Source organism: Mobula birostris, chromosome 9 (genome assembly GCF_030028105.1).
Source record: "Mobula birostris isolate sMobBir1 chromosome 9, sMobBir1.hap1, whole genome shotgun sequence".
Taxonomy (NCBI): Eukaryota; Metazoa; Chordata; class Chondrichthyes; order Myliobatiformes; family Myliobatidae; genus Mobula; species Mobula birostris.
In genome coordinates this window covers 7,574,481-7,601,793 of record NC_092378.1, presented here as the reverse complement: position 1 = coordinate 7,601,793, position 27,313 = coordinate 7,574,481, and the positions used below count along the sequence as shown (strand labels likewise).

The window sequence follows — 27,313 nt, the reverse complement described above, 5'->3', positions numbered from 1 at the left end:
GAGTTATGGGCACAAGGTACAAACCAGACAGCAATAAGGATAGCCTAGTTGCCAATGCAAAGTGATTCAGAATCCCACATAAGTGTCAGACAAAGGACTCTGATGAGATCCTGAAGGGTGAGGACATCAAAAATTAGGTCTGCACAATGAAACGAGCAGCGCAGTGATAGGCCTGCCAGGGAGCGTGCATGCAACATTCAGGAGACCAGCACAAACCTTGTACGTAACCGTGGACAGCACCTGCAGCCCAATTTTCTCTGAAGTGGAGGAGGTGGCCACAAGCAGAGGAAGCTAAAGCAGCAACCATCCAAGGAGGAAGAGGTATAGCAGAGGTGCAACTACATCGACTCAAACTGTAAGTCAAAACAAATCTCTGCTAATACACTATATCTGAGAAAAGCTAGGTTGTGCAGGAGCTTGAAAAATGAAGAAGTCAGCAGTTGGGACATACATCCTGCAGATTTTTAGGAGTCTACAGTAAATTTTCAAATAGCTACAGAACCCTAGCAACTGCAAATGGCAAAACCTTCCTATTGCTGAATGCATATTGATAGTGCAAGATTAAGAAAGGCTGTTAGCTTGAGATGGACCTGAAATTTAACAATAGCAGTGAGCACATCATCAGCTGTACATTTTCGGTAGTTGTACTGCACACTCCAACTGTTCATGACCAGTTAAACAGGTGGGCTCTTGCCATAAATATACATCCATTTATTGGTTGTCTACTCTTCATATAGAACAAATTCAGCACTCATACTGCCGAACAACAGGCTAGATTCATGCTTAATCTGACCAACCAGGCAACACTAATGTGGAATCAGCTATAGCACATGGAATGGGCAGGGTTCGAGGCCTCTGCTGCTAGCCATTCCTGGTTCAGAGCAGGTTGCAAGTGATACCGAAGTCTCTGGCAGTTGATCCAGATACACCATATCTGTCCAGCAATGACAGCCTTTGACAACTTGCTGCTGTTAAGGGTAATTATCTCTTTCAAATGCTTCTGATATTCAAAGATGCTTAGAACAATTTAAACATATATTTTTTAAAATGTTTAAAAATAACTAAATATAAAATATTATAAATTAAAGATTGATTTCAATGAATTAAAAACATATGTAAAATAGAACTGGGAAAAGTACCTTCTTAAATTAAAGTTGTCAATTGCATTCAAATAAAGGAGGCTTAAAGTAGGACCAGATCTTACATTATGCTGGCCTCTGGCCTCCAGCACATTTTGTAGTTCTGCACTATACTGCAGACCTCCAAAAGGACCACAACCTTGTCGTAGGGTTTGGAGACTTGCGTGCCTCAATGACCCAGAAAGCTATGTTGACTGGAGCCAGGACCTTGAGCTTTGACTCTGGTCAAAGGGTAGAGGCCAGACTAAGAGTGGTCTACCAGTTCTCCAGACTCGGGGGGTTCCAACCCTGACTGGTCAAAAAAACAATTGTTATGGAAACAGCAACGAAGAATCCTTGTATACAGAGATGGAGGACCTTCATTGCTACTTGAAACGTCAGCAGCGTAACGGGCAATAAGTACTGATTTGTTAATTTTGTTAAATCTTAAATCATCTTAAATTGGGATTTTTTAAATCTAACCTGGCAAAGCATTCAATATTTAACAGCTCTATTGTATATTCCTTTAAACTTCAAATATTGGGAAGGAAACCTGTCATACAGAAATAGTTGTCTACATTAATTTGTGACCAAATTAGATAGACATACAAGTTAAGAGAAATTTTTGATATGCTTACTAGAAAAATTGTAAAAGCAGGAAATGTGTATCTCTCGGCAATAAAATAACTTTCACATCTAAACAAAAAATCAAAAGGTTTGTATTTGCTGCAGTTCACTTTTAAAATGGACTAATGTAACATTCCTTCAGAACAGACAGAGATGAGTCATAGACCTGAAAACAAGCCAGCAGCTCTAAATCAATGACCAGCACCACACGTTAATATGTTGTGAAATTAAAATATTCCCTGACAGACCAAGAATACAGATTACCTACTAACTGGCTTCATCTAATAGATAAGTTTTAAATGTCTACAAACTCACAATGAATATTTTCACTTTCTCATTGTTAACAGTGTGACCTCAATGACAGAAACAATAAATGAAAAACACCATCTCACAATTGTGATGATTCACACAAAAAGCATAAAGATCAAATAAAAATATCTACGCAGCTAATATGCAATTAATATTTAATAGAAAATTTCTTAATATTGTATAGGCAGTATTTAAGCATAGTTTATGTTAGAAAGGAGAAACAATGAAATATTAAGCACGTGTACATGTCTGCTGGGTGGCAGAGTGGAGATATGTCTCTACCAAAGGAGGAGTAAGGTGCTCCTTCCCTCCACTAGCCTGCAGGTCACCCTGGGGCAGGGTGTAGCACCTGCTCTGTCTCCTGATCAGGGTCATGTGAAACCACAGGAGTAGGTGCTGGATGGCCGTATGCACTGCTGGCACATATCACAAGTCTTGGTTATGCGACCATTGATGCCTGGCAGGCAATCTCTGAAGAGCAGTGACAACGGCTGGGGTCACCCGTCTTGTAAAGACATTGCCCAGAAAAACAGTTTCTCTAGAAAATTTGCCAAGAACAATCATGGTCATGAGACCATGATCACCTACATCAGACAACAAGGCACATAACGATGATGATGATGACGACGACATATCTACAACTGAGATGTAGATTCAAGTAGCATTTAATTAAGTTGTGATAGTTATCTTACAGATTATACAATTAAATGTGGCACGTGCATTTAAACAATGTAAATATCAGTTATATTTTAGCATCCTTCAAATAGAGTTTAAGCTACATTAAAACAGCAAAATGTATCGTTTCAGAACTAGAAAAACTATTATATAGTTTGAAATAACTTGCAAGAATTTAAATACGTTTGCTACATGGTTCATGAGCTACGTTTGGACATTAAAATTGAGAATTTTTGATTAAAGCATGAGTCTGCAAACAAACAAAAATCATGAGGAAGAAAAATTGAAAGTACAACTAGAAAACCAGACAAACATTGATTTCACATAGTAACATCTTGTTTCTTTATATTGATGCTTAATTCATGTCTATGAATAAATACACGTTACATGATAATGAACTGCACAGACCAGATGTATTTCAGTCTCATCTCCTTGCTCATACTAACATAGCTGAACTCATAATTCTTTATAACTAGTTAATATATAGTATAATATAGTATAATCTGTATCACCAATGTTTTGTTCTCTATCACCACAAAACAATGCAAGTGATTAGGTAAATGGATCTGATGAGAAAGCTTCATCTTCTGATCAATGTTGTTAATCACTGAGTACATTTTTGCTGAATATGAGCAGAAAACAATGTATGCAATAACTTACTGTTCCTCTCAGACATCCTTGGTAATAAAACATCAAGCACAATTGTTTTGCTGCTGGCCTGAATTTTGCAATCAGCAAAAAAGCAAATGTGTTTGTCAGCAGTCTCTAAAATCCTACCTGAATATCGGAACATACAGTGCCTTGTAAAAGTATTCAGCCCCCAACCCTTTATTCATGAGTATTACAACCAGAGATTTTGATTAATTTAACCTAGAATTTTTAAGTGAATCACATGCTCCATTTTTCACAGTACAACCCCAAAAAACAAGGAGAATTGTAAAGCATGAAAAACTAAAAATTCAAAACCTGAAATGTCAGCACTTCAAAAGTATGCACCTCCCTTTGCTTATTATTTCTTGCAGCTATTACAGCCAGTATTTTTTTTTAAAGTCCCTATTAGCTTTGTGCAATATGACTGAGCACGATTTGCCCATTCCTTCTTGCAAGATTGCTCAAGCTGTGCCAGGTTAGTTGGGGAGTGGTGGTGGACAGAAATCTTGAGGTTTTGCGAGAGGCAGTCGATCGAGTTAAGGTCAGGACTCTGACAGGGCCACTCAAGACATAAATCTTCTTTATTTGAATCTACTCTATGGTTGCTTTAGCAGTGTGCTTTGGGTAATTATCCTGCTGAAAGTCAAACTTCCCCCCAGTTTAAGTTTTCTGGCAGAGGTTAGCAGGTTTTTATCCAGGATCTCTCTGTATTTAGCAGCATACACCTTTCCATTAATCCTGACCGGGTTTCTGGTCACTGCTGCTGAAAAGCATTCCCATAGCATAATGTTACCTCCATCACACTTTACAGTAGGGATGATGTTACCTGGCTAATGTGTAGTATTAGATTTATGTCACATGTACTTGTGTTGAGGCCAAGAAGTTCCACTTTAGTCTCATCTGAACACAAGACATTCTTCTACACTTTTACAGTTTCTTCTATGAGACACTTTAAGAAGTATTTATGGGCAAGGATATGCTTTTTTTTTTAAAGCCAGGGCTTCTACCTCGCCACCCTTCCATTAAATAACCCTTTTTTGTGCAAGGTCTTAGAGATTGTGCAGCCATGAGCTTCATCTCCAGTTACAGCCACTTTTTGAACGTTCACTTTACGAAACCTCACCGTTATGAAAGACCTACATTAGCTACCCGTTTTCGCTAACAGAAGGTGTTTTCACTGTTACGAGAAAAGGCAGCACGCCGCAAGCAGCCGCTCCTCCCCCGGATTCGGAACAACATTCTAGCCGGCATTGCTTAAACGATTGCCTGTAAGCAGCCATTAGCAAGATGAGTTCGAAGGTATCGGAAAAGCCTAAAAAAGCTCGTTAAGGGTGTTACACTTAGGGTAAAACTAGACATAATTAAGCGTTTCGATCATGGTGAATGAAGTAAGGACAAAGTGAGCTTGGCTTGTGGAAGTTGACGAAGATGATGTTGAAGAGATTTTGGCATCCCATGAACAAGAACTGATAGATGGAGAGCTGATGCAATTGGAAGAGGAAAGGATAACAATCGAAACCGAATGCAGTAGTGAACGGACCCAAAGTGAAGTCGTCCAGGAACTGAATGTGAAGCAACTGCGTGAGATCTTCGCTGCAATGATAAAGTACGACTTTAATTTTGAAAGGGTACGTCAGTTTAGGGCATACTTGCAGGATGGTTTGAATCCTTACAAAGAACTGTATGATAGAAAAATGCGCGAGGCTAAGCAGTCAAGCATACTGTCGTTTTTCAAGCCTGCCACATCAGCCACAGCAGACAATGAACCTCGACCTTCGACATCGAGGCAGGCAGACATAGAAGGAAATGACCTGCCTCCCTGATGAGATGACACCCCAGTGTCCCACCACCCCAACCCCCGGGCCGCGGACCGATACATTGCCGCAGCGAATGCAGCGGCAGCCGGGATGCACCCAACACACCTTTAAGAAAAAAGCTGAAATAAACAATCGCCTCTGATCTGGGCCGACATTTATGTGCCGGGCGGCACCTCATCAATTAGCTTGTTTATTTCGGCTTTTTTCTTAAAGATGTGCTGGGTGCATCCCGGCCACCGCTGCATTCTTCACAGATCGGTAACGGTCTGCGGCGTGGAGGGTGGGGCCACTGCACCACCCCAACCTCCGACGACTCAGCCTAACACACCATCATCAGTGTGCTTGGCGTCGTCTTCCCCATTCCAGTAAGTGATACTACACTGTACATACATTATTTCTATTTTATATAGGCTGTGTATTTTTATGTGTTATTTGGTATGATTTGGCAGCTTCATAGCTTAAAGGTTACTGGAGAGTGTTTTTGCTGAGAGCGCTTGCGTGAGGTTTTCGCTACAGAGAACAGTGCGGCAATGATTGTAGAGAAGTATTTCTACTTTATATAGGCTGTGTATTTATCATATCATTCTTGCTTTTACTATATGTTACTGTTATTTTAGGTTTTGTGTGTTATTTGGCATGATTTGGTAGGTTATTTTTGGGTCTGCAAAACGCTCACAAATTTTTCCCATATAAATAAATGGTAATTGCTTCTTCACTTTACGACATTCCGGCTCACGAACCGTTTCATAGGAGCGCTCTACCTTCAGATGGTGGGGGAAACCTGTATTTATTTTTATGAATTCATTGAAAACAGGTGATACTACAATTTTCTAAATCAACAAATTGGGTGTGTTGATATGATAATATACAGTATTGCACTTAAGGAAAGTTATTGTAATAATTACAAAGGGGATGAATACTTTTTCAGCCTCAAAATTTTGCTTTTTAATTTTTAGTAAATTGTTGGAAAATAGTTATGGGGCCTGAATTCCTTTTCAAAGCACTGTAGAATCCCCTGTTGTCAGGTATCAGTTCAGTACCATGACAGTTAGCAACAGTAACATCAAGCAGACTGAACAGCAATGGCACTAAAGAATTCTCAAAACAGCACACAAGAAAAAGCAAATATTATGCCAATATATTTTATAAAATTTGAAATAAAAAAATGAAATGTGCTTAGGTAAAATACCATACCAAACATTTAAAGTAATATCTTGCTATCTACAGTTGAAGTCAGAAGTTTACATACACCTTAGCCAAATACATTCAAACTTAGTTTTTCACAATTCCTGACATTTAATCCTAAAAGACATTCCCTGTCTTAGGTCAGTTAGGATCACTACTTTATTTTAAGAATGTGAAATGTCAGAATAATAGTAGAGAAAATGATTTATCTCAGCATTTATTTCTTTTAATACTTTCCCAGTGGATCAGAAGTTTACCTACACTTCGTTAGTATTTGGTAGCATTGCCTTTAAATTGTTTAACTTGGGTCAAATGTGTTGGGTAGCCTTCCACAAGCTTCTCACAGTAAGTTGCTGGAATTTTGTTCCATTCCTCCAGACAGAACTGGTGTAACTGAGTCAGGTTTGTTGGCCTCCTTGCTTGCACACGCTTTTTCAGTTCTGCCCACAAATTTTCTATCGGATTGAGGTCAGGGCTGTGTGATGGCCACTCCAATACCTTGACTTTGTTGTCCTTAAGCAATTTTGCCACAACTTTGGAGGTATGCTAGGGGTCATTGTCCATTTGGAAGACCCATTTGCGACCAAGCTTTAACTTCCTGGTTGATGTCTTGAGATGTTGCTTCAATATATCCACATAATTTTCCTTCCTCATGATGCCATCTATTTTGTAAAGTGCACTAGTCCCTCCTGCAGCAAAGCACCCACACAACATGATGCCACCACCCCCATGCTTCACGGCTGGGATGGTGTTCTTCGGCTTGCAAGCCTTACCATTGTTCCTCCAAACATAACAATGGCCATTATGGCCAAACAGTTCAATTTTTGTTTCATCAGACCAGAGGACATTTCTCCAAAAAGTAAGATCTTTGTCCCCATGTGCACTTGCAAACTGTAGTCTGGCTTTTTTATGGTGGTTTTGGAGCAGTGGCTTCTTCCTTGCTGAGCAGTCTTTCAGGTTATATCGATATAGGACACGTTTTACTGTGGATATAGATACTTGTCCACCTGTCTCCTCCAGCATCTTCACAAGGACCTTTGCTGTTGTTCTGGGATTGATTTGCACTTTTTGCGCCAAAGTACGTTCATCTCTAGGAGACAGAATGCGTCTCCTTTCTGAGCGGTATGATGGCTGTGTGGTCCCATGGTGTTTATACTTGCGTACTAATGTTTGTACAGATGAACGTGGTGCCTTCAGGCATTTGGAAATTGCTCCCAAGGATGAACCAGACTTGACACCATTTTCTGACCTCAATCCGATAGAAAATTTGTGGGCAGAACTGAAAAAGCGTGTGTGAGCAAGGAGGCCAACAAACCTGACTCAGTTACACCAGTTCTGTCTGGAGGAATGGAACAAAATTCCAGCAACTTACTGTGAGAAGCTTGTGGAAGGCTACCCAAAACATTTGACCTAAGTTAAACAATTTAAAGGCAATGCTACCAAATACTAACGAAGTGTGTGTAAACTTCTGACCCACTGAGAAAGTGATGAAAGAAATAAAAGCTGAAATAAATCATTCTCTCTATTATTCTGACATTTCACATTCTTAAAATAAAGTAGTGATCCTAACTGACCTAAGACAGGGAATGTTTTCTAGGATTAAATGTCAGGAATTGTGAAAAACGGAGTTTAAATGTATTTGGCTAAGGTGTATGCAAACTTCTAACTTCAACTGTATAATATTTTAAGTTTTGTCTGAATGAAATGCAGATATCCACATCAATATTGCTTCTACTGAGCCTAATTTTTTTTCTATAGTTTACTGTTCTGACAATAACCCATATCTCAAAAACATAAATTTTAAAGTAAAATATTTACTAATTTGCAAGTACCTGCAATTCTTATAGGATTATTTATTTCTTGCGATAATACTGCAGAAGACCCCAAATAATGCTAACTTTAGAACTTCTCTACTGAACTACATACAAATGGAAACTCCAAATACAATGTCATTTTCACTGGGTAATTATGACAAACAGTGACTGTTTAACAACAGAGAATGCTCAGATGATGTGTTTTGGATATTCAAGGCAGCGAATCCTGGTATTTTTTGCATACATCTATATTAATCTTAGAATTCTCATACTCACTATTAAAATGGACATCATTGTATCATCCAAGTTGTGCTTGCTTACAGTTAGCTATGCTCGAAGCTATGAACTGAACTACTGGATAAAAGCTCAGAAAGCTAAAGGAAATTCTGTGGTTCCAGTCACATTTCTTTTCCCAAATGAAATTTCACTCCTCATGACAAGGGTAGTTAACTAAAATGATCACAGAGAACAGTGTTGTTTAAAGAGACTCTTGAGGGTGAACAATGTGACTTTCCTTTATGATGCTAACATAGAGGTCTACATAAAATTGTTTGCATACTGAAATGCTGCCAAGGGACTAGAAAATAAATACTGAGGGATGCTCTTCTTTGTCAGAAGAATTGGGCTTAACGTTCGCATTATTGTTTTTAGAACTGAATAATCAACTACAGAGCTACTTGCTTAACACCAACTACTACTGTTTCGGTACAAAAAAAAACATAAGAAATTTAATTCTACATATTCAGTAAAATCCTTGCATCAACTACTTTCTAAAGCTACAGTACCTTGACCACATTTACCATTTTCATAGATAATGAACGTGACAGAAATTTGGTAGTCAGTGGGTGGTAGGTTGAGTTGGAATGAAGAAGTGCAAGTGCATTTAATGCTGATTGCCAGTAGAGCACAGAAGTACAAAGAAAAGTAGAACATTTTTTTTCTCCATGGGAAAAATATCCCTAGTGATTCCTCGTGTCACAGGAATATCTCCATTATCACAGGATTGCTAAGTACAAGGTCTCAGTTTCATCTATGACATTTAATAATATTGCTGGTCGATAACCTCATCATCTAATTTTCTTTACGTGATACTGAACACTTGAGTATAGTGGTACTTGATCACTTATTTCACTCTTGCTTCTTTAGTCCATCCTTTAGCACAGGAGCTCCCAACCATTTTCATACCATTAATACCGTTAAAGGGTCATGGATTTCAGGGTGGGAATCCCTGTTTTGACAGGACACAAATGTTTCTACATCCAAATTTGTGTTACGATTGTATATTGAGGCACTATAGAAACATAGAAAATAGGTGCAGGAGTAGGCCATTCGGCCCTTCGAGCCTGCACCGCCATTTATTATGATCATGGCTGATCATCCAACTCAGAACCCCGCCCCAGCCTTCCCTCCATACCCCCTGATCCCCGTAGCCACCAGGGCCATATCTAACTCCCTCTTAAATATAACCAATGAACTGGCCTCAACTGTTTCCTGTGGCAGCACACAAGCAGCTGATGTTTGAATAAGCACTGACAGTCTGTTTACAGTACACAACTATTATCCATAATAAAGTTATTTTATAGTTCTACAACAAAATTGAGAGAATAAGAGGTAATATCCACCACAAGATATTCTGTTGCTCTATAAATGGGAGAAGGTACCCCTAACCGAAAGTTTGGTTAGGTTTTCAAGTTGCACCTACAAATTTCAGATGCAAGGTGTCAAATGCAAAATTCAGATGTGATAGAGAAAGCAAAGAAAGTAAAATTTGGCTCATGGGCAGAATTGTTGTAATATGATATAAAGAAATGAAAATTTCAAGAGAGAAAATATTTATAGTGACAGGGACAGATAAGCTTTTAAGATATTAATAAAATCTAGATGTATTGAATTAGCAAGCACTATGATCAGATTCAATTGCAGAGAAGACACAAGGGACCATATTTTTACCTCTCCTTTTATTTCTTATGATCTTATAGAAACATAGACAACCTACAGCACAATACAGGCCTTTCAGCCCACTATACTGTGTTGAACGTGTACTTACTGTAGATATTACCTAGGGTTACCCATAGCCCTCTATTTTTCTAAGCTCCATGTACCATGCTTATGCTTTGACTACGTAGGAAATTGCAGCAAACAAATTTGCACAAGGCCCCCTGCACATCAATGTGGCAGTTGACCAATTAACTTAGAATAATCATTCAATTTACCAGTGATGCATTAAAAAAAATGGGTGAAATGCATTATGGGCATTTTGGTACCACATATTCCTAAATGAGGAGAGCAGCATACATTTATTGGAGCAAACTACAGCTTTAGAAATTAAAGACACATAACCCTGTCAATATTTTTTTGGTGAAAGCTTGTATATCAAACTTTCTTACATCAAAGAATTGTATTTTAGAGTAATTGATTGAGGTACAAATATAGGGTGGGAACAATGAGAACTCCTTTGCTCTTCTCAGTGATCTTTTATAGAGTCATGGTCTTGTAAAGCACAGAAACAGGCCCTTCAACCCATTGCATCATACCACTTAATCCAGCTTGCCAACATTAATTCCCTCCATGCCCTGCTCATTCAAGTACCTGTCAAAATACCTTTTAAATGTTGCTACTGTTCCTGCTTCCTGCTACCTAATGCTACCTTCTCTGGCAGCTTATTCTAGATAACAACTACTCTGTATGGAAAATTTATTCCTCGGATTCCCTTTAAATGTCTTCCTTGTCATCTTAAACCTAGATACGCACATGAAATCCATATGAAATAACAGAGAAGGCCGGGTACAGATATCGACTTTAACTGACGTTTCGATGACAAACTCGAAAGACAGGGATATATATAGCACTGGGATAGACATGCCCAAGCATCATCCCTGATGAAGATGGCCAAGTTTGTCATCGAAACGTTGGTTAAAATTGATACCCGTACCCAGCTGGAAGGCCGAGAAGAGCTTATTCATCATATATGCCGGGAAAAGCACTAGATCCTTTTTAAAAAAAAAACAAAAAAGGATAATAAACTGGGTTTTAACCTAATCACGAGGAATGGAGAAGCAGAGGAGTGACCACAACTATTAACTCAAATTTCCAGGACACTGATACTCCAAAAGAGTCGGTGAAAAGGGGAGAGAGATATGGTAACATATGTAGCTAATTATGACTCTCTGGAAGGTAAGAGCTATCTCTTGACCATCAGCATGGTGGAGTGTACTTACATCAATTAGTGAGTGGTTCAATATGCAAAATCATTTTGGAAAGAAAAAGGAAAAGAAGGGAAAGAAGTCACAAATGGGTCCAAGGTGATGCATCATAAAAGGACAAAGCATAAATGAGGAAACAGCAAAAGCATGTGAGAAGGGAAAAGAAGTTAACATAGATGATTTTAATAGTGCCAGTGTTTAACACAGTACAGAAATAAGCTCTTCAGCCCAACATGTACGAGCCAAACAAGGAGAATACATGAGCTAGTCTCATTCACATGTGTTTGTCCCATATCTCTGTAAACCTTTCCAATCCATGTACCTTACCTAAATGCCTTTTAAACTTCCTCTAGCATTTTGTCCCATATACCCAACCCCCTGTGTGAAAAAGATACCTCTCAGGTCCCCTTTAAATCTTTCCCCGCTAGTTTTAGATTTCCATCCCCTAGGAGAAAGACTGATCACTCATCTCATCCAAGCCGCTCATTATTTTTACATACTGCTGAGATCACTCTGCAGCCCCCAGTATTCCAGAGAAAATAGCCTGAACCTATTCAGTGTCTTCTTTTATCTCAACCCTTCCAGACCCAGCAACAACCTTCTGACTATTTTCTGCATTCTTTCCAGTTTAATGACATCTTTCCTTTAGCTATACAACCAAAACAGCATATGACATTGCAAGTGCAGTCTCGCTAATTTTTACACCAATGTAATATTGATTTGTATATTCAGTGAATGTATCAGTAAGTACCAGGGAAGAGAAATTCGTGGATTGTTTCTCAGAGCGACACATTACAAAATCCATCCAGGAGCAAACCTTTTTAGGTTTCATGGAAGATCTTGTAGTTACGAATTCTCCAGGGAACAGAGATCACAACTTGGAAGAATTCCAGGCACTGTTTGAAGGTGAACAGCTCAGGTCAAATACCAGTGTCCTCAAATGAAGTAAGGGCAGTTACAAAGAAACAAAAGAGTGGACTGGGAAAAGAAAATTAAAGGAAGGGTGAAGAGATGAGCAGTTGCAGATACTTTAGCAGCCATTTCAGAAATTTATATCAATCAGAAAGAGAAGTTCAATGAGAAAGATACTTTATAGTTTACAAAGGATGTCAAGGAAAATATTGATTCAAAGCTTAGAGCTTACAAAGCAGATAAAGCTGGTGGCAGAGCAGAGCACTGGAAGTTTTGATTAAATTGATCATGATTATGAGAGAAAATTGATCATACACTGGCTGGCAATATCAAAACAAACAGAATGGATATATCAAAAGGAAGAGAATAGCTAAGTGTGGAATTGTCTGTTGAGTGGGACTGGGAAATTTACATTAGGAAACAAGGAAGTAGCGCATATTTAAAAAACAATATTTTGCATCAATATTAATAATGGAAGACGCCGCAAATATTTCAAGGATAACACAGGCAAGTTTTAAATAGGAAGGAAGAACTAGTAACAATTCTTATAAAGGATGAAATAATTGTAAAACGAATAGGTGGAAAAGCAAACAAGATGTTAGGATATTATAACCTGCATCCAATAGGTTTATGGGAAGTTGCAGAGGTAGTAGAGTGAATGGTCAATATCTTTCAAAACAATGTTCCAGGAGGATACCAGATTAACAAATGCAATTCCATTGTTTAAGAAGGGAGACTGACAAAAAGTAGGGAATTATTTTCCCACCAATAAATATTAAGTTGGAAACATAGGAAAACCTATAAGTGTTCTGTAATATTTAGCTTAATAATTTATTGATAGGGAAATACAATGGAATAACTATACAATGGCTTAGCATAATCAAACCAGTTCAACTTATTTTTAAAAAATAAATACATAAACATAAGAGATGCTAGAACTGCAGATGCTAGAAATTAGACAGCATCTATGGAGAAGAATAAAGAGCTGATGTTTCAGGTTGAGACCCTACATCAGAAACTCATGATGGGTCTTGTCCCAAAACATCAGCTCTTTATTCTTGTCCGTTGATGCTGCCTGAACTGCTGAGTTCCTCCAGCATTTTGTGTTTAAGAAATATATATCATGTTTGACAAAATTGCTTGAGCTCTTTGCAGATATCAACATAGGAAAACCTGTAGGTGTTCCGTAATATTTAAGATTTCCTGAAGGCAATTAATAACTTGTCATATGAAAGGCTGGAGTATAAGATAAAACATCATGGTATTGAGGGAAGCATGTTAACGCAAAATAAAGATCGATTATCAAGATCAGAATAGATCAGTCTTTGTCATACTGGAAAGATGCAACTCCTGGAATGCTGCAAGGTTCAGTTCTGAGCGTTTTATACTTATTATTGGTTTAATAACATGGAGGAGGAGGAGGGCAGAATACAAGACATCCAAGTTTGTTAATGATGTGAAAATAGACAGGAAGCATGCTGTCATGAGGATATTTGAATTCTGGAACAGGTTACACATAGTTTTAGTGGGTAGAAACGTGGCATATTGAGATTAATGCAGGAATTTGTCACCATCTTTGGTTGAATGAATCAAAAATAGAAAGCCAGAAAGGGACTGAATGTAAGTGGAGTGCAGTGGAAGGGCAAGTGATCTTGTTCATGAAGACATAAACAGTTAGCAGGCAGTTGCCGCCAGCAGATAGAAAGGCAAATGGCACACCGGCTTTCATTGCTAGAGGGCTAGAGTTTAAATAGGGAAGCACTGCTACAATTGAACAGGGTACTGGCTGCACCTCACGTCCTATATATAAGCTTGATTGCCAACTTCAAGGAAGGCCATTCTAGTACTGGAGGCAATTCAGAAGATATTCATTGTTACTTCATGGGACGAGAGGTTATCCTATCAAGAATGGCTGAAAAAGTAAGCTCTTTACTGGTTAGACTTTTGGAAGAATGAGGGGTGATCATATTGAAGCATAGAAGTTGGTATGGGCACAGAATACATGCTGAGATGCTTCCATTACTGGGAGTCTCAAATGAGAGGACACAGTTGCAGAAGGTGCAACTGAGGTGTACAGGAATTTCTTTTTAAAGAGGGTAGTAGTTCTCTTTACTTCTCTACCCTGAGAGTTGGAGAGGCTAGGTCCTTGGAGGTATTTGAAAGGGAGCTGAGTACATCTTAGAAGGACAGAGGCTTTATGGAATTGTCACTGTTAAAGCAGATTAACCATGATTACATTGAATGCTTGAAGAGTCCAGGGGCCAAATCCTGTCCATATTTTCTTTGGCTCTTGTGCTCTATGCCTTAGCCCAAAAGCCATAAAATTATGGGTTAATAACAATGAAAAAAGTCAGATGTGGGAAATCAGAAACAAATAGTAAAATGCTGGAAATACTCAGGTTAGGCTGTATTTGTGAAAACAGAAACGGGGCTCTGCTCTGAAACAGTGTCTTTAACCTAAAATGACGACTCAGTTTCTTCATTTGTAGATGCAGCCTATCCATCTGCGTGTTTCCACCATATGGATTATATTTGAGGCACCACAGATGAGGCAATGCACTGTTAAAGAATACACATGCAAGCCCTTTATCAAGACTTGCAAAACTGATTACACATTTTCCATTTAGGAAAATTCATGATAACAACTCTCAGAGGCAAAATTGTAACCATACCATTTGCCTTAAATAAAAAGGCACAGCAAATTTCCTGTGGCACATGCCAAATACCTCATGACAGACAATACATATATTGTAGATGACAAATGCTTATCAGACAAACCTATGATAATTAACAAAAGCCCATTTTGACTTTATTCCCTTTTTAAATATATGGATTTCAGCTTTGGCTTTCTCAACTACGGAATAAAACTCACACTTTGCCTAGATTTGAAGCACCTCTTCTGTTAATTTTCCATATCTCAATTGGTCATTGAAAGATAACCAGCTGTATCAACCCATTCAATTGGTGTTGCACACCTTTGAAAAGGGAAATTATCTATAAGAAGACTGGTTTAATATAAGATTCATTTTTCATGCAATGTACAAAAATGCGTTGAAAATTTGCCCTTTATGTAAAATTTGGTCGTCTAAATATAAATCATAAACCTATTATGGAACTATGTTAATAATAACTAAAATAACAAATTACCATCACAATATTGATTAAAATTGACTGAAGGTGGCGGGGCATGAGAGATCACATATCACCACCATAGGAGTCTCCTTAAATAATTGTTTTCGCTCTTTAGAAAAGCAAAGTGTTTGCAAGTGTGAAGGTAAAATAATACTTTCAACATGACAATTTTAATCCTAATATCCTAAATAATTCTTAAAAATTTGCAAATTTTGTACAACACTCTTTAAACAGGGAGTCTTGCTCTCAGCACCTCTCCTCAGAAAAGAAAGATGTAAGCAACAAATAACATTTTAACCAGTTTCAATTACAGTGGATTCTGGATGATCGGACCATCGGTTAATTGGGCAGCCGTTTACTTGGGACAATTCTTAAAGAACAAAAACTAATGGAGAAAATAGCCGGGATTCTCTTTGTTTATTTGGAACACTAAGCCACTTAACCAGCACAGGAGACTACTGCTGAACAGCTTTAATTTGTGTGAGTCATTTGCAGTGTGTGGCCATTAAACACTACACCATGCCTAGAATGAACAGTTTTTAAATCGCAGAAGTTGTATGTACTTGTGTTATGTTATCCATTTGGACCTATGAATGCGGATTCAAAAAGTAGTGATTTTTATTTATTTTTAGAATTTTGACTTTTGAAGATGACGTATCTGAACTTGAGCTACTGACTACGCAGGATGCCAGGAAATTTATTGTTGCATTACAACACTACTTCATGCTGGGACGCAATGAAAGCAATCCATTATCTGCACTAGGTGTTTGCACAGATTTTGCACACTTAAGCAAAAGAACATGGCAGTGTACTCTGGATGAATTCCTTCCACTAATAGGAACTAATACTGTTTTATAGTACTGTAGTAGCACTGGTAGTCTTCTAATTTGTTCTGCATTTCATTTAAATGCATAATTTGTTAATATTATATAATAGTTTGTCTTTTTTTTAAACCTTTTTAACTATTTCTATGAAATCAGCTAATTGGGACAGCCACTTAATTGGGCCTTTATACACGGATTCCTATGTATCCCAATTAACTGGAATCCATTCTATTTGAACAATTGTTTTAATCCATAAACAAAAAAGACTGCATTGTTACATTTTGTCTGAACAAAATCTCTGACAGGAATGATACTGCTGGTGTTTTGATATTCTGCGTCAGAGCAATTGGGATCTACACTGCAATTACCACAACTAGAAACATAGAAAACCTTCAGCACAATACAGGCTCTTCAGCCCACAAAGCTGTGCCGAACATGTCCTTACCTTAGAACTACCTAGGCTTACCTATAGCCCTCTATTTTTCTAAGCTCCATGTATCCATCCAGAAGTCTCTTAAAAGACCCTATCGTTTCTGCCCCCACCACCACCGCTGGCAGCCCTTTCCACGCACACACCACTCTCTGCGTAAAAAACTTACCCCTGACATTTCCTCTGTACCTACTTCCAAGCACAGCATACAGAGAGGAGGTAAATCAGCTTGTCAAATGGTGTGAGAAAAACAAACTGAGTCTCAACAAGGGCAAGACAAAGATAGATGACTATGGACATCAGGAAGGCACATCAATGGCTCTGCCATGCAGAGAGTGAAAAGCACAAAATTCCTTGATGTTCACGCAACAAACAATCTAACCTTATTCCACAACACCACCTTACTGATCAAAAAAGCAGAGCGAAGTCTACATCTTCTGAGGAGATTGGTGTGTGCAAGGCTCCCCGCCACCATTCTAACAACTTTCAACAAGAACACCATTGATGATGTCCTGTCTGGCTGTATCATTGTGTGGTACAGAAGCTACAAGGCACCAGACCCAAGACCCTGCAGAGGACAGTATTGGAATTGGTTGTTTTTAAAAATAATTTTAATTAGATGTTAGTAGAATTAGTGTAAACCCTATTTTAAAAAATTGATTTGTAAGTCTTAAATATTTGGGTTACAACTCTATAATCATACCATCTAATGACTGACGTGAACAGTACTCATTAAGATCAAATTAAAACAACGGCCAAAGTTCAGAAACAAACTACTGAATCTACAAAATTCCAGCCGTAACAGAACAGTTAACTGAGATTTTCAGCGCCATATAGAATCTTTGAATCTCTTTAATTCCTTGTCTCTCATCATTACTTTGATCTCTATCTTTGTTTACACTTCAAAATAAGTGATTGTGAAGAATCAGCTTCTCACTCATTCCTGAACTCCTAAAAGAACACAGTGATCGAAAATTACTGAGATCCGACCATAGTAAAAACAGCCGAGTAGATAACTAGGACCTCCCTCCCTCCTATATGTGACACTTACCGGAAGTATTAGTGACAGAAAGACCCAAGACATTGTTGAGGATCCCTACCAACTTTCCCACAATCTCTTTTTTCACTACCGTCAGGAAGGGGGTACAGAAGCATCAGGTTAAGATTGCCAGACTGGATAACAGCGTTTTTCCCCTCAGGCTGTGAGAAAAATGAATACCCTGCCAACAGAGGTCTCACCATTATGATAGTGAACTGTTTACCTGTGCTGCGCACTGCATGCATTTTGAATTATATTTCATTAACTTGTTTATAGTAATACTTTGGCTTATGTGGTTCCTCAAGCTTATCATAGCTAGGGAGGTAGCGGGAATCAGCTCCAACTACCTACAGTATTAAATGCTCCCAATGGCATGCATCTCAAATAGCCACTGACAACCATGTCCAGCTCCTGGTTTTCACATGTGGCTTAGCTACTAAGCCCAGCAGAACTGTTTCTACTGACAGGAGAAGGGGCAAAGGCATGTTACTACCATCTTAAGACCAGTCACTTCGGGCAGTTGGGGTCTCATCAGCCATGGCTGGCAGCTATACCCACTCATGAGGAAGGCTTCAGGAGTAAACCCAAAGGAAAAATATGGAGATGACCGTAAACTCCTGCAACATCGCTGGTGCCAAACTGTATCAGTCTTCGTTGTTCCTTTAAACGCATCACCTGCTTGGAGAAGGAAAGCCTGCTGCATGAGCAACAGCTTGCTCTCCATAATCATACTGTGCTGGCTGTGTATCACCTGGACAGCTAGGACGCATCATCCATGGTTGACAATGACCAACGGAGGGCCTCAAGGTGGTTTATGTGCCGAGTGTTATATGTTATGTGGGTGCACCGTGGCCCAGAGGAATGTTATTTCCTTTGGTTATATACATGTACAGTCAAATGACACTAAACTTGAATTTATGTATTTCCAAGTAATAACAACATACAGGAGGGGAGAAGCAAAATTTCTATTTAGCAACATTATTTTAATTCTTTCCATAACCTTGCTAGTGATTGGTATTAGGATCACAGTCCAGAAATTAGCAGATTAGTTGATTAATCCTGTTTTCTGTATTCAGGATATACCTTACCAATTACTGTCAATAACTGAAGAGCAAGACTCTACTTGAGTAAATTAGCTATTAGTGCTGGTAGTTCTAAATCGAGGTTCATTAACAGTTGTCAGGCCATATAGGATTTGATATACCTTGTGCACTCTACCTCTTCCTGATGTCAAGTGGAATAGCACAAGCTGTGCGTGGGCTGACTTCTGATGAAAACTACTATTTACCAGCACAGACCTCTGCCTTCTGAGGAAAAGAGCTTTCAAGTTCTCTCCTTTATTGTTTGCCTTGGTGACAAAGATGAACTACTCTTGGCACCTCAAATGCTCTATCCACAAAATCCACCAGATTCACTAACACGATAGGTGAACCAGTGTCTGCTACTCCCCTAGGCCGCCATCCCCATGACTGACGTTCCCATCTCCACCTCCAATAAAAGGCTCAAATCATCCACATTCCAGAGACCAGAGTCCTAAAATATGCAATTTACTCTGAGCTCTGTCACTGCAAGTGATTTTCAGGAGGGCAGAGAAGTGATCTTCAATGCATCCTGGAAAAATGTTGGCATTCTAAGCGTATCATAAGAATCCTTAGGTCCAAGGACATTTAAGTGGGCAGGGAAGTACGAAGCAATGCTCCACACACTATTTTCTCTGATAGGAGGATGTGCAAACCAAATGCTAACAGTAGTAAGAAGCATACAACCCAGACTGTCCTCTAATCAACTCTATTATGCCGGAGCTACCCCACCTATAATACCTCAGACTGAGTGTTCATAAGGCACAGAAGTAAAGTTGAAACAAGTCAAGCAATGCCATCTGTTAGATATCTATATATGTAAACTGAGGAATAATAAAAAAAAACTGGATTAACTTAGTTCTAGGTGCGATTAATTTTTCAGTGATATGTGATGGATGTCAGTCCCTGTGGCCTTCAAGGTATCCAACATACTCTGCTGTTTCTTGATGCTGAGAAGTTGATCCAAGATTAGCCTTTGTGATGAAAATTACATGGAGAGCAAGAAGGATCATCTACTGATCTCTTTTACTAAAGATAGCTCTCAATACTTCAGTTTTATCTTCCTCACTCATGCTGAACTGTAGCACTGACATAGGCTGCCCACTTTTGTTTTTATTTATTACAACAATCTCTATGACTAAGTATAGTCAGACTTCAAACTCTAACCAAACCTACTGGTTACAGAAATGCTTTTCATTGCGTAGAATGCTACTTCTTGATCTTAGTTTGCTATCACATGACAAAGAACGTCAAATGAATTAACTGGGCACCACCATTCCACCATATGCAGCCCCTCCTCCCTTTACAAGTAATAAGGAGGACATGCTGCACATGTAATTTACCAGTTTTCCGCTCATTTTTTAGGAGGGGGCTGGGAAAGGACTCTAAATGCCTTAGCTTATGAAAAGGAAAGAGCAAACAACATTCTAAACAACCTCCAGGCTTGCTTAACGTGCTTTACCTACTCCACCTGTAAACGTGGAATCTGCTTTGTACCTAAAAGGCATCCAAATAAAAATTACTGAAGAGCAAATTATTTCTGAGCTCTAGGTTATGGAGGAAATATCAATACTTTTTCCATTACTCTTTCCCTCCCAAAGGATTCAATACACTTAGAGGTATAGATCCACTGATATTGGTAGCCTTCTGGTATCCTTTTAAACCATTCTTCATTTGTAGCTTTTGCTTACAGAAGATCTATCACAGAGGCACCTTTTTGCTAGCTCATATCGAGCCTAGAATTTCAGCCAATCCTGATGAAATGTTTTTGACCTAAAAAATTAACTATATTTCTCATCCAGCAATACAGACTGGCAGAGTCTGTATTGTTTCCGTGATTTCCTGATAAACGGCTTTGGCCCGGAATGTCGGCTCCATAGATACTGCCTGACCTGCTGAGTCCTTCCAGCATTTTACTCTGGATGTCCAATATCTGCAGAGTCTCTTGAGTTTAGGAAGTCATAGGAAGTCATTCCTGCCTGTGGCCATCAAACTTTACAACTCCTCCCTTGGAGGGTCAGACACCCTCAGCCAATAGGCTGGTCCTGGACTTATTTCCTGGCGTAATTTACGTATTACTATTTAATTATTTATGGTTTTATTACTATTTAATTATTTATGGTGCAACTGCAACGAAAACCAATTTCCCTTGGGATCAATAAAGTATGACTATGACTATGTTTAGGAGTATTTCCAGTATTTTTTTTAAAAAGATTAAATTAGCTTTTATTTGTCACGTGTACATTGAAACATACAGCGAAATGCATCGTATCAAATCAGTTAGGATTGTGCAGAGTAGCTCACAAGTATCACCATGTTTCCAGTGCAAACACAGCATGCCTACACCTTACTAATCCTAACCTTACACCTTTGGAATGAGTGAGGAAACCAAACCTAGGGAAAACCTATGCAGTCATGAAGAGGATGTATAAACTCCTTACCGACAGCAGTGGGATCTGAACCCCGATCTAAATCATTATGCTAATCACTACAGTACTGGACACCCATCCTTCTTGATACATAATGAAGCCCAACTTACGAGCATAGGAGAAATTGTATAGGAGAATTGTGACCCAGACAGTAATGGTTCTTGGTACAAGGCAAGCATCTCAATAGTCCTGCATTGCACTAGAGTACAACGCATATGAGAGCACATGCAAAGTAATACTTATAGAAATATGTAGAGTTGTGTACAACTGGTTTGTACTTCTTTGTTTTCACTGGAAGAACAAAACACTGGGCAATGATCAAAACTCAAAAGCTTGGACTTGTTTCTTCTCTTTTTTAGCCAAGCACCTGATCTAAATTAATTCACATCACATTAATCAGGACTACTTAAACTGTAATGTGCATATTCCTGGGCAAGACAAATGTGTTGTGGCAGATTTAATCTTTATTATAGTGTACTACCAAAGATTTATAAAAAAGGAAGCATGGCAATTTACTTCCTAAATAACATGCACTTTGCAGTTGTATTTTTTTGCATGCCCTCTAATATGCTTTGTACTCTGGTACAATGGCAAGACTGGTGAGATACTTGCCTTATACCATGAACGATTGCTGTCTGGTGCACAACTGCTCCTGTATTTTTACATGCTCATAAGCTGGGCTTCACTAAGTATCAAGAGGGATGGAATAGTCTTCTACCACCACCATCTACACAAGTTCAAAAAAGGAATTAAAGTAACACACACACACACACACACACACACACACACACACACACACAGAGTTAAATAAGTTTTACTTATCACTATCCTTATTCCATACTGTAAAATTCTGTTACCAGCATTTACTAGTTTCAAACTAGATAGATGAGCCATTGAAAGCATTGAGTGATGCACTGATTTTAGCGTGGATCAGTAAAAAACACATTATTGGCATTTAAGGGGAAATATGTAAAACAGAAATTGCTGCATCTGGTCAGCTCAGGAAGGAAGCATACAATAATTAAAAAATATCTATGGAACCTCAGGGAAGATCATGAATCTAACCTGTATGCTTTTAGTTCTATTTACCCTAGATCAGTATGGCTTATTATATTACATCCAAGTATTATAGATAAATTTTCAGTTGGATCCCAGTTAAGGAGGTAGAATCCAGAATGAAAATTCACTTTTTCATCCTAAGCTTATGGCAGAAGCTAAATTGCATCACTACCAATTCTGATCTAGCCAAAAGTAACTAATATATCAGAAACTACAATATAGTGATGGAGCTAAAGTTGTTGCAGTGAACTGACATCAATTCTCCAGTACTAGGTGGACTTTGTATGTTCTCCTGTGACTGTGCAAGTTTTCTTTCATATTCAAAGACGATTGAGTTGGTAATTAAACTGACCACCGTAAATTGCGTCCATTACACAAGTGAGTTTAAGAGAAGGAAAAGAAAGGGGACTTGTGTGGGTTGAATATAATTTGATGATCAATGTTGGTTTGTTAGACTGAAGAACCCACTTTTGTGCTGTATGAATTGGGACTCTAAACTAGAAACCTTTCATTGTGTGACTTCACTCAAATTACTCACTAGTAGTTCAAACACTAGATTTAAAAGGTGAATGATTTACAAGACTCCCTCTTTAAAGTACAAACACAACTATGGCAGACTTGATAAGGCTTCTTACCATATGGAGTCCTCCCCGCCAATGGATTTATTAGTGGAGTTGGATTGCCACTTCCTTCCCTTCTGGATCTGTCTGCTAGTACTGGAAATTCGGAAAGGTCTAACCCCGTAACATTTTCACTTCCATCTACAACACAAATAAAAATACCAACTCAACAGATTGATCAGAAAGCAGTTTCAATAAAACAAGTTAAGCCAAAATAATTTACGAAGCATTTTAAACTATAATAACTGATGTTCATTCTTGATATATCACAAGAGTGGTATTTTAAAAATATATTAAACCAAACTAAAAATGGAATTGAATAATGCAGCCAAATATGCAGCAAAAGTTGTGAATGCAATATTATCAAAGATTTATACAACAATAACTGCCCAAGCCAATGCTTTGTAGTATTCAAAGAAATATGCATGAATGTATATTCCAACCCCTTACACATCCCAGAAAAAAGAACAAATTCATGTGATACAAACTGGATTTCACTATCATAACCAACAGTGTGACCAATTGCATTGTAATCACCAAAAAGTTCTCATCACCAGAGGAAGAATTTATGCAGAGAATGAAAATGAAATCAATTGTAGATGCTGGAAATCTGAATCAAACAAATAACGCTGAAAACACTCAGCAGGTCAGGCAGCATCCTCGGACAGAAAACCATGGCTAACATTTTAGGTTGAAAATCCTTTATCAAAACTCAAAGCAATCCAGTTAGTATCAAAATCTAGCTTGAATGAGGTGGCGGTGGGGGGAATCTCACTGAAACTTGTTGAATATTGGAAAGGCCTAGATAGAGTGGATGTAGAAAGGATGGTTTCTATGGTGGGGGAGTCTAGGAGCAGAGTATTAGCCTGAGAATAGGCGGACACACATTTAGCACCGAAACAAGGAGGAATTTCTTTATCCAGAGAGGTGATTCTGTGGATTTCATTGCCACAGGTGGCAGTGGAGGCCAAGACATTGGGTATACTTAAAGAGAGGTTGATAGATTTCTTGATTCGGCAAGGCATGAAGGGATAAGGGGAGAAAGCAGGAGACTGGGGCTGAGAGAGAAACGGATGAAAATGGCAGAGCAAACTCAATGGGCCAAATGGCCTAATTTTGCCCCTATATCTTATGATCCTACTCTGATAAAAATCAAAACCAAATGTGTGCAGATCAAATAGTAATCCAAACATTAGTTTGATGTGGTATATTGTTTTAGCACATAATAGTCCCACATTTTACATAGTTTGAAACGGGTCTCCTTATCTTCAGTTTTTGACCTATATCACCTAACTTTCTCAACTTACAAGTTCAAGGGTTCAAGCCAAGGTTCAATACTAAACTGACATTAAAGCACCAAGTGATTATCACATTGATGATTTTTGAATAAGCCATTAAGTGAAGCTCATTCTGCCAGTACTAGCAGATATTCATGCTTCAAAAGGTTTGGGGTCATTCTGGTGTCTATACTTCATAACCAAAATTAAAATAAAGGATCATAGATCTGCAGTTTAATTATTAAGGAAAGAGAACAAAAGTTCTTAGTGAACAGAATGAGACAGATGATTGCAAAGTCATGAATTAACGAAGTGGTCAAAATTTCAAAGAACAAGCAGCAACATTGTCAGCAATGCAGCAAGGGAGAATAGTTTTGGTTTTGAACTAACACACATTATGTGTGTTGCTTGAATTTCCAGCATCTGCAGAACTCCTGTTGTTTGGTTTTGAACTGTTCTTTTTGATTACTCTTATGTAATGACATATTTAAACAATTTAGATGGGCCAAAAGTTCACAGAACAGAAAAATTATCACCAGAAAAACAGACCTTCCAGTCACTTCCTCACATTGTAACAATTACTACATAGAACATAGAACAGTACAGCACAGTACAGGCCCTTCGGCCCACAATGTTGTGCCAACCCTTAATCCCTGCCTCCAATATAACCCCCCCCCCCCACCTTAAGTTCCTCCATATACCTGTCTAGTAGTCTTTTAAATTTCACTAGTGTATCTGCCTCCACCACTGACTCAGGCAGTGCATTCCATGCACCAACCACTCTCTGAGTAAAAAACCTTCCTCTAATATCCCCCTTGAACTTCCCACCCCTTACCTTAAAGCCATGTCCTCTTGTACTGAGCAGTGGTGCCCTGGAGAAGAGGCACTGGCTGTCCACTCTATCTATTCCTCGTAATATCTTGTATACCTTTATCATCTTCTCCGTGGATTGTCATCTTGTCGTGGTGCAGAAGCTGGTGTGGTCCTGTGATCCTGAGAGCAATGTCGTCTGGAGCTATGCTCCTGGTAGGGTCACCCATGGCGCTAAGGTTGAGGGTGAGGTCCCTGACAAAGAACAATCCAACCAAAACCTCAACGGTGGAACAAGCAGACGAAGTTACTTCGAACTCAATGGCTGTGAAGGTGGATGAAGGCTGCAACAAATCCATCAGCTCCAATCGTCGTGGTTTCCATGCCATTAGAATCAGTTGGTTGATTTGTGAAGTATCGTGTGCTTCTTGGAGTGCAACATCAAGTACATGTTGAACAAATACACGCATAGGCGACTTCACTCTGTGGGCCACTTCTTCAGAACGAAGACCATCATCCTCAACCTCGAGGGACAGCCACGACGACGACCTCGACCTCTATCATGTCTCCTCTCATCCTCCTTCTCTCCAAACAGTAAAGCCCTAACTCCCTTAATCTCTGATCATAATGCATACTCTCCAAACCAGGCAGCATCCTGGTAAATCTCCTCTGTACCCTTTCCAGTGCTTTCCAGTGCTTCCACATATAGTGAAGTAACCAGAACTGGACACAGTACTCCAAGTGTGGCCAAACCAGAGTTTTATAGAGCTGCATCATTACCTCGCGACTCTTAAACTCTATCCCTCGACTTATGAAAGCTAACACCCCATAAGCTTTCTTAACTACCCTAGCTACTTGTGAGGCAACTTTCAGGGCCCTGTGGACATGTACCCCCAGATCCCCCTGCTCCTCCACACTACCAAGTATCCTGCCATTTACTTTGTACTCTGCCTTGGAGTTTGTCCTTCCAAAGTGTACCACCTCACACTTCTCCGGGTTGAACTCCATCTGCCACTTCTGCATCCTATCAAGGTCTCTCTGCAATCTTCGACAATCCTCTACACTATCCACAACACCACCAACCTTTGTGTCATCTGCAAATTTGCCAACCCACCCTTCTACCCCCACATCCAGGTCGTTAATAAAAATCACGTAAAGTAGAGGTCCCAGAACCGATCCCTGTGGAACACCACTAGTCACAACCCTCCAATCCGAATGTACTCCCTCCACCACGACCCTCTGCTTTCTGCAGGCAAGCCAATTGTGAATACACCTGGTCAAACTTCCCTGAATCCCATGCCTTCTGACTTTCTGAATAAGCCTACCGTGTGGAACCTTGTCAAATGCCTTACTACAATCCATGTAGATCACATCCACTGCACTACCCTCATCTATATGCCTGGTCATCTCCTCAAAGAACTCTATCAGGCTTGTTAGACATGACAAAGGTCTCTGACTTTCCTGGCGATTTGTACCATTGGGCTTGTTTTCAATGCTAAAGTCCAAGGGAACTTAGGATTACATTGTAATTCACCATTTTTACATTACACGGTAATTCCTTGAAACTTTGGTGCCACTCTTCTTATGTCCTCGGTGAATGCCAAACACTGCTCATAGATAAACAGTAATTCAGATTTCTCATGTTTGGCCTTCTCAAACCAGGTATTATGCAGGTGAACGTATTAATATTACAGCTCAAAACAAAATCTCTGCTTGTTCTCCATAAATTTAATTCCCAGTTTTAGTGAATATCAATGTGATTGAGACATGATAGCCATACTGTAGATGTCCCTCCAGGAAATTCAGAACCTATTTACATTTACTACAGATGATAACTTGAGTCCTCAACCATGAAATTAAAATTAAACCTGTATATTCAGTGCAAATAAAAAGCAGTATTTATATGTCAGTGGCAAAATTTTGCCAGTTAAGCAAATATGTAAAAGTGATATTAGAACTCAAATATGAAACACACTTACCTGTGCCATTGAAAATGTTACTTGAAAGTGAATTGTTAATTCCAAAAGCCTGATTCCTGTTCATCCCAAATCCAGACATACTGTAAAACAAGGGAAGATCACTTAATTACAAAGTCCATATCAGCAATTAATTGGCAATAAAATGTATTCCTCCAAAAGTTGAATACAAAAGTCAATATTAAGGTACCTTTTCTTGAATGTTAAGAGATAGCAAGTGATGATACTTAAAAGCTAAAAAATATTTTTATACCTTACTGATTAATTTAATTAAGAATGGTCAATAACACTGTGTAATACATGACAGCAACTATGTGGCCTTTCCAG

The 27,313-nt window shown here is 38.8% G+C and overlaps 1 protein-coding gene across 5 annotated transcripts in view; it reads right to left on the bottom strand.

Annotated features, from left to right (window-relative positions):
- Nucleotides 1-27,313, bottom strand: part of cnot2 (CCR4-NOT transcription complex, subunit 2) — a 187,415-nt gene that overhangs the window by 37,710 nt on the left and 122,392 nt on the right. For all 5 annotated transcript variants that reach the window (XM_072267459.1, XM_072267461.1, XM_072267460.1 and 2 more), the window contains 2 exons: nucleotides 26,990-27,069; nucleotides 22,939-23,064 (listed from right to left, as the gene is read on the bottom strand). In XM_072267459.1, coding sequence (XP_072123560.1) covers nucleotides 22,939-23,064; nucleotides 26,990-27,069 — 206 coding nt within the window. The remainder of the gene's footprint in view (nucleotides 1-22,938; nucleotides 23,065-26,989; nucleotides 27,070-27,313) is intronic.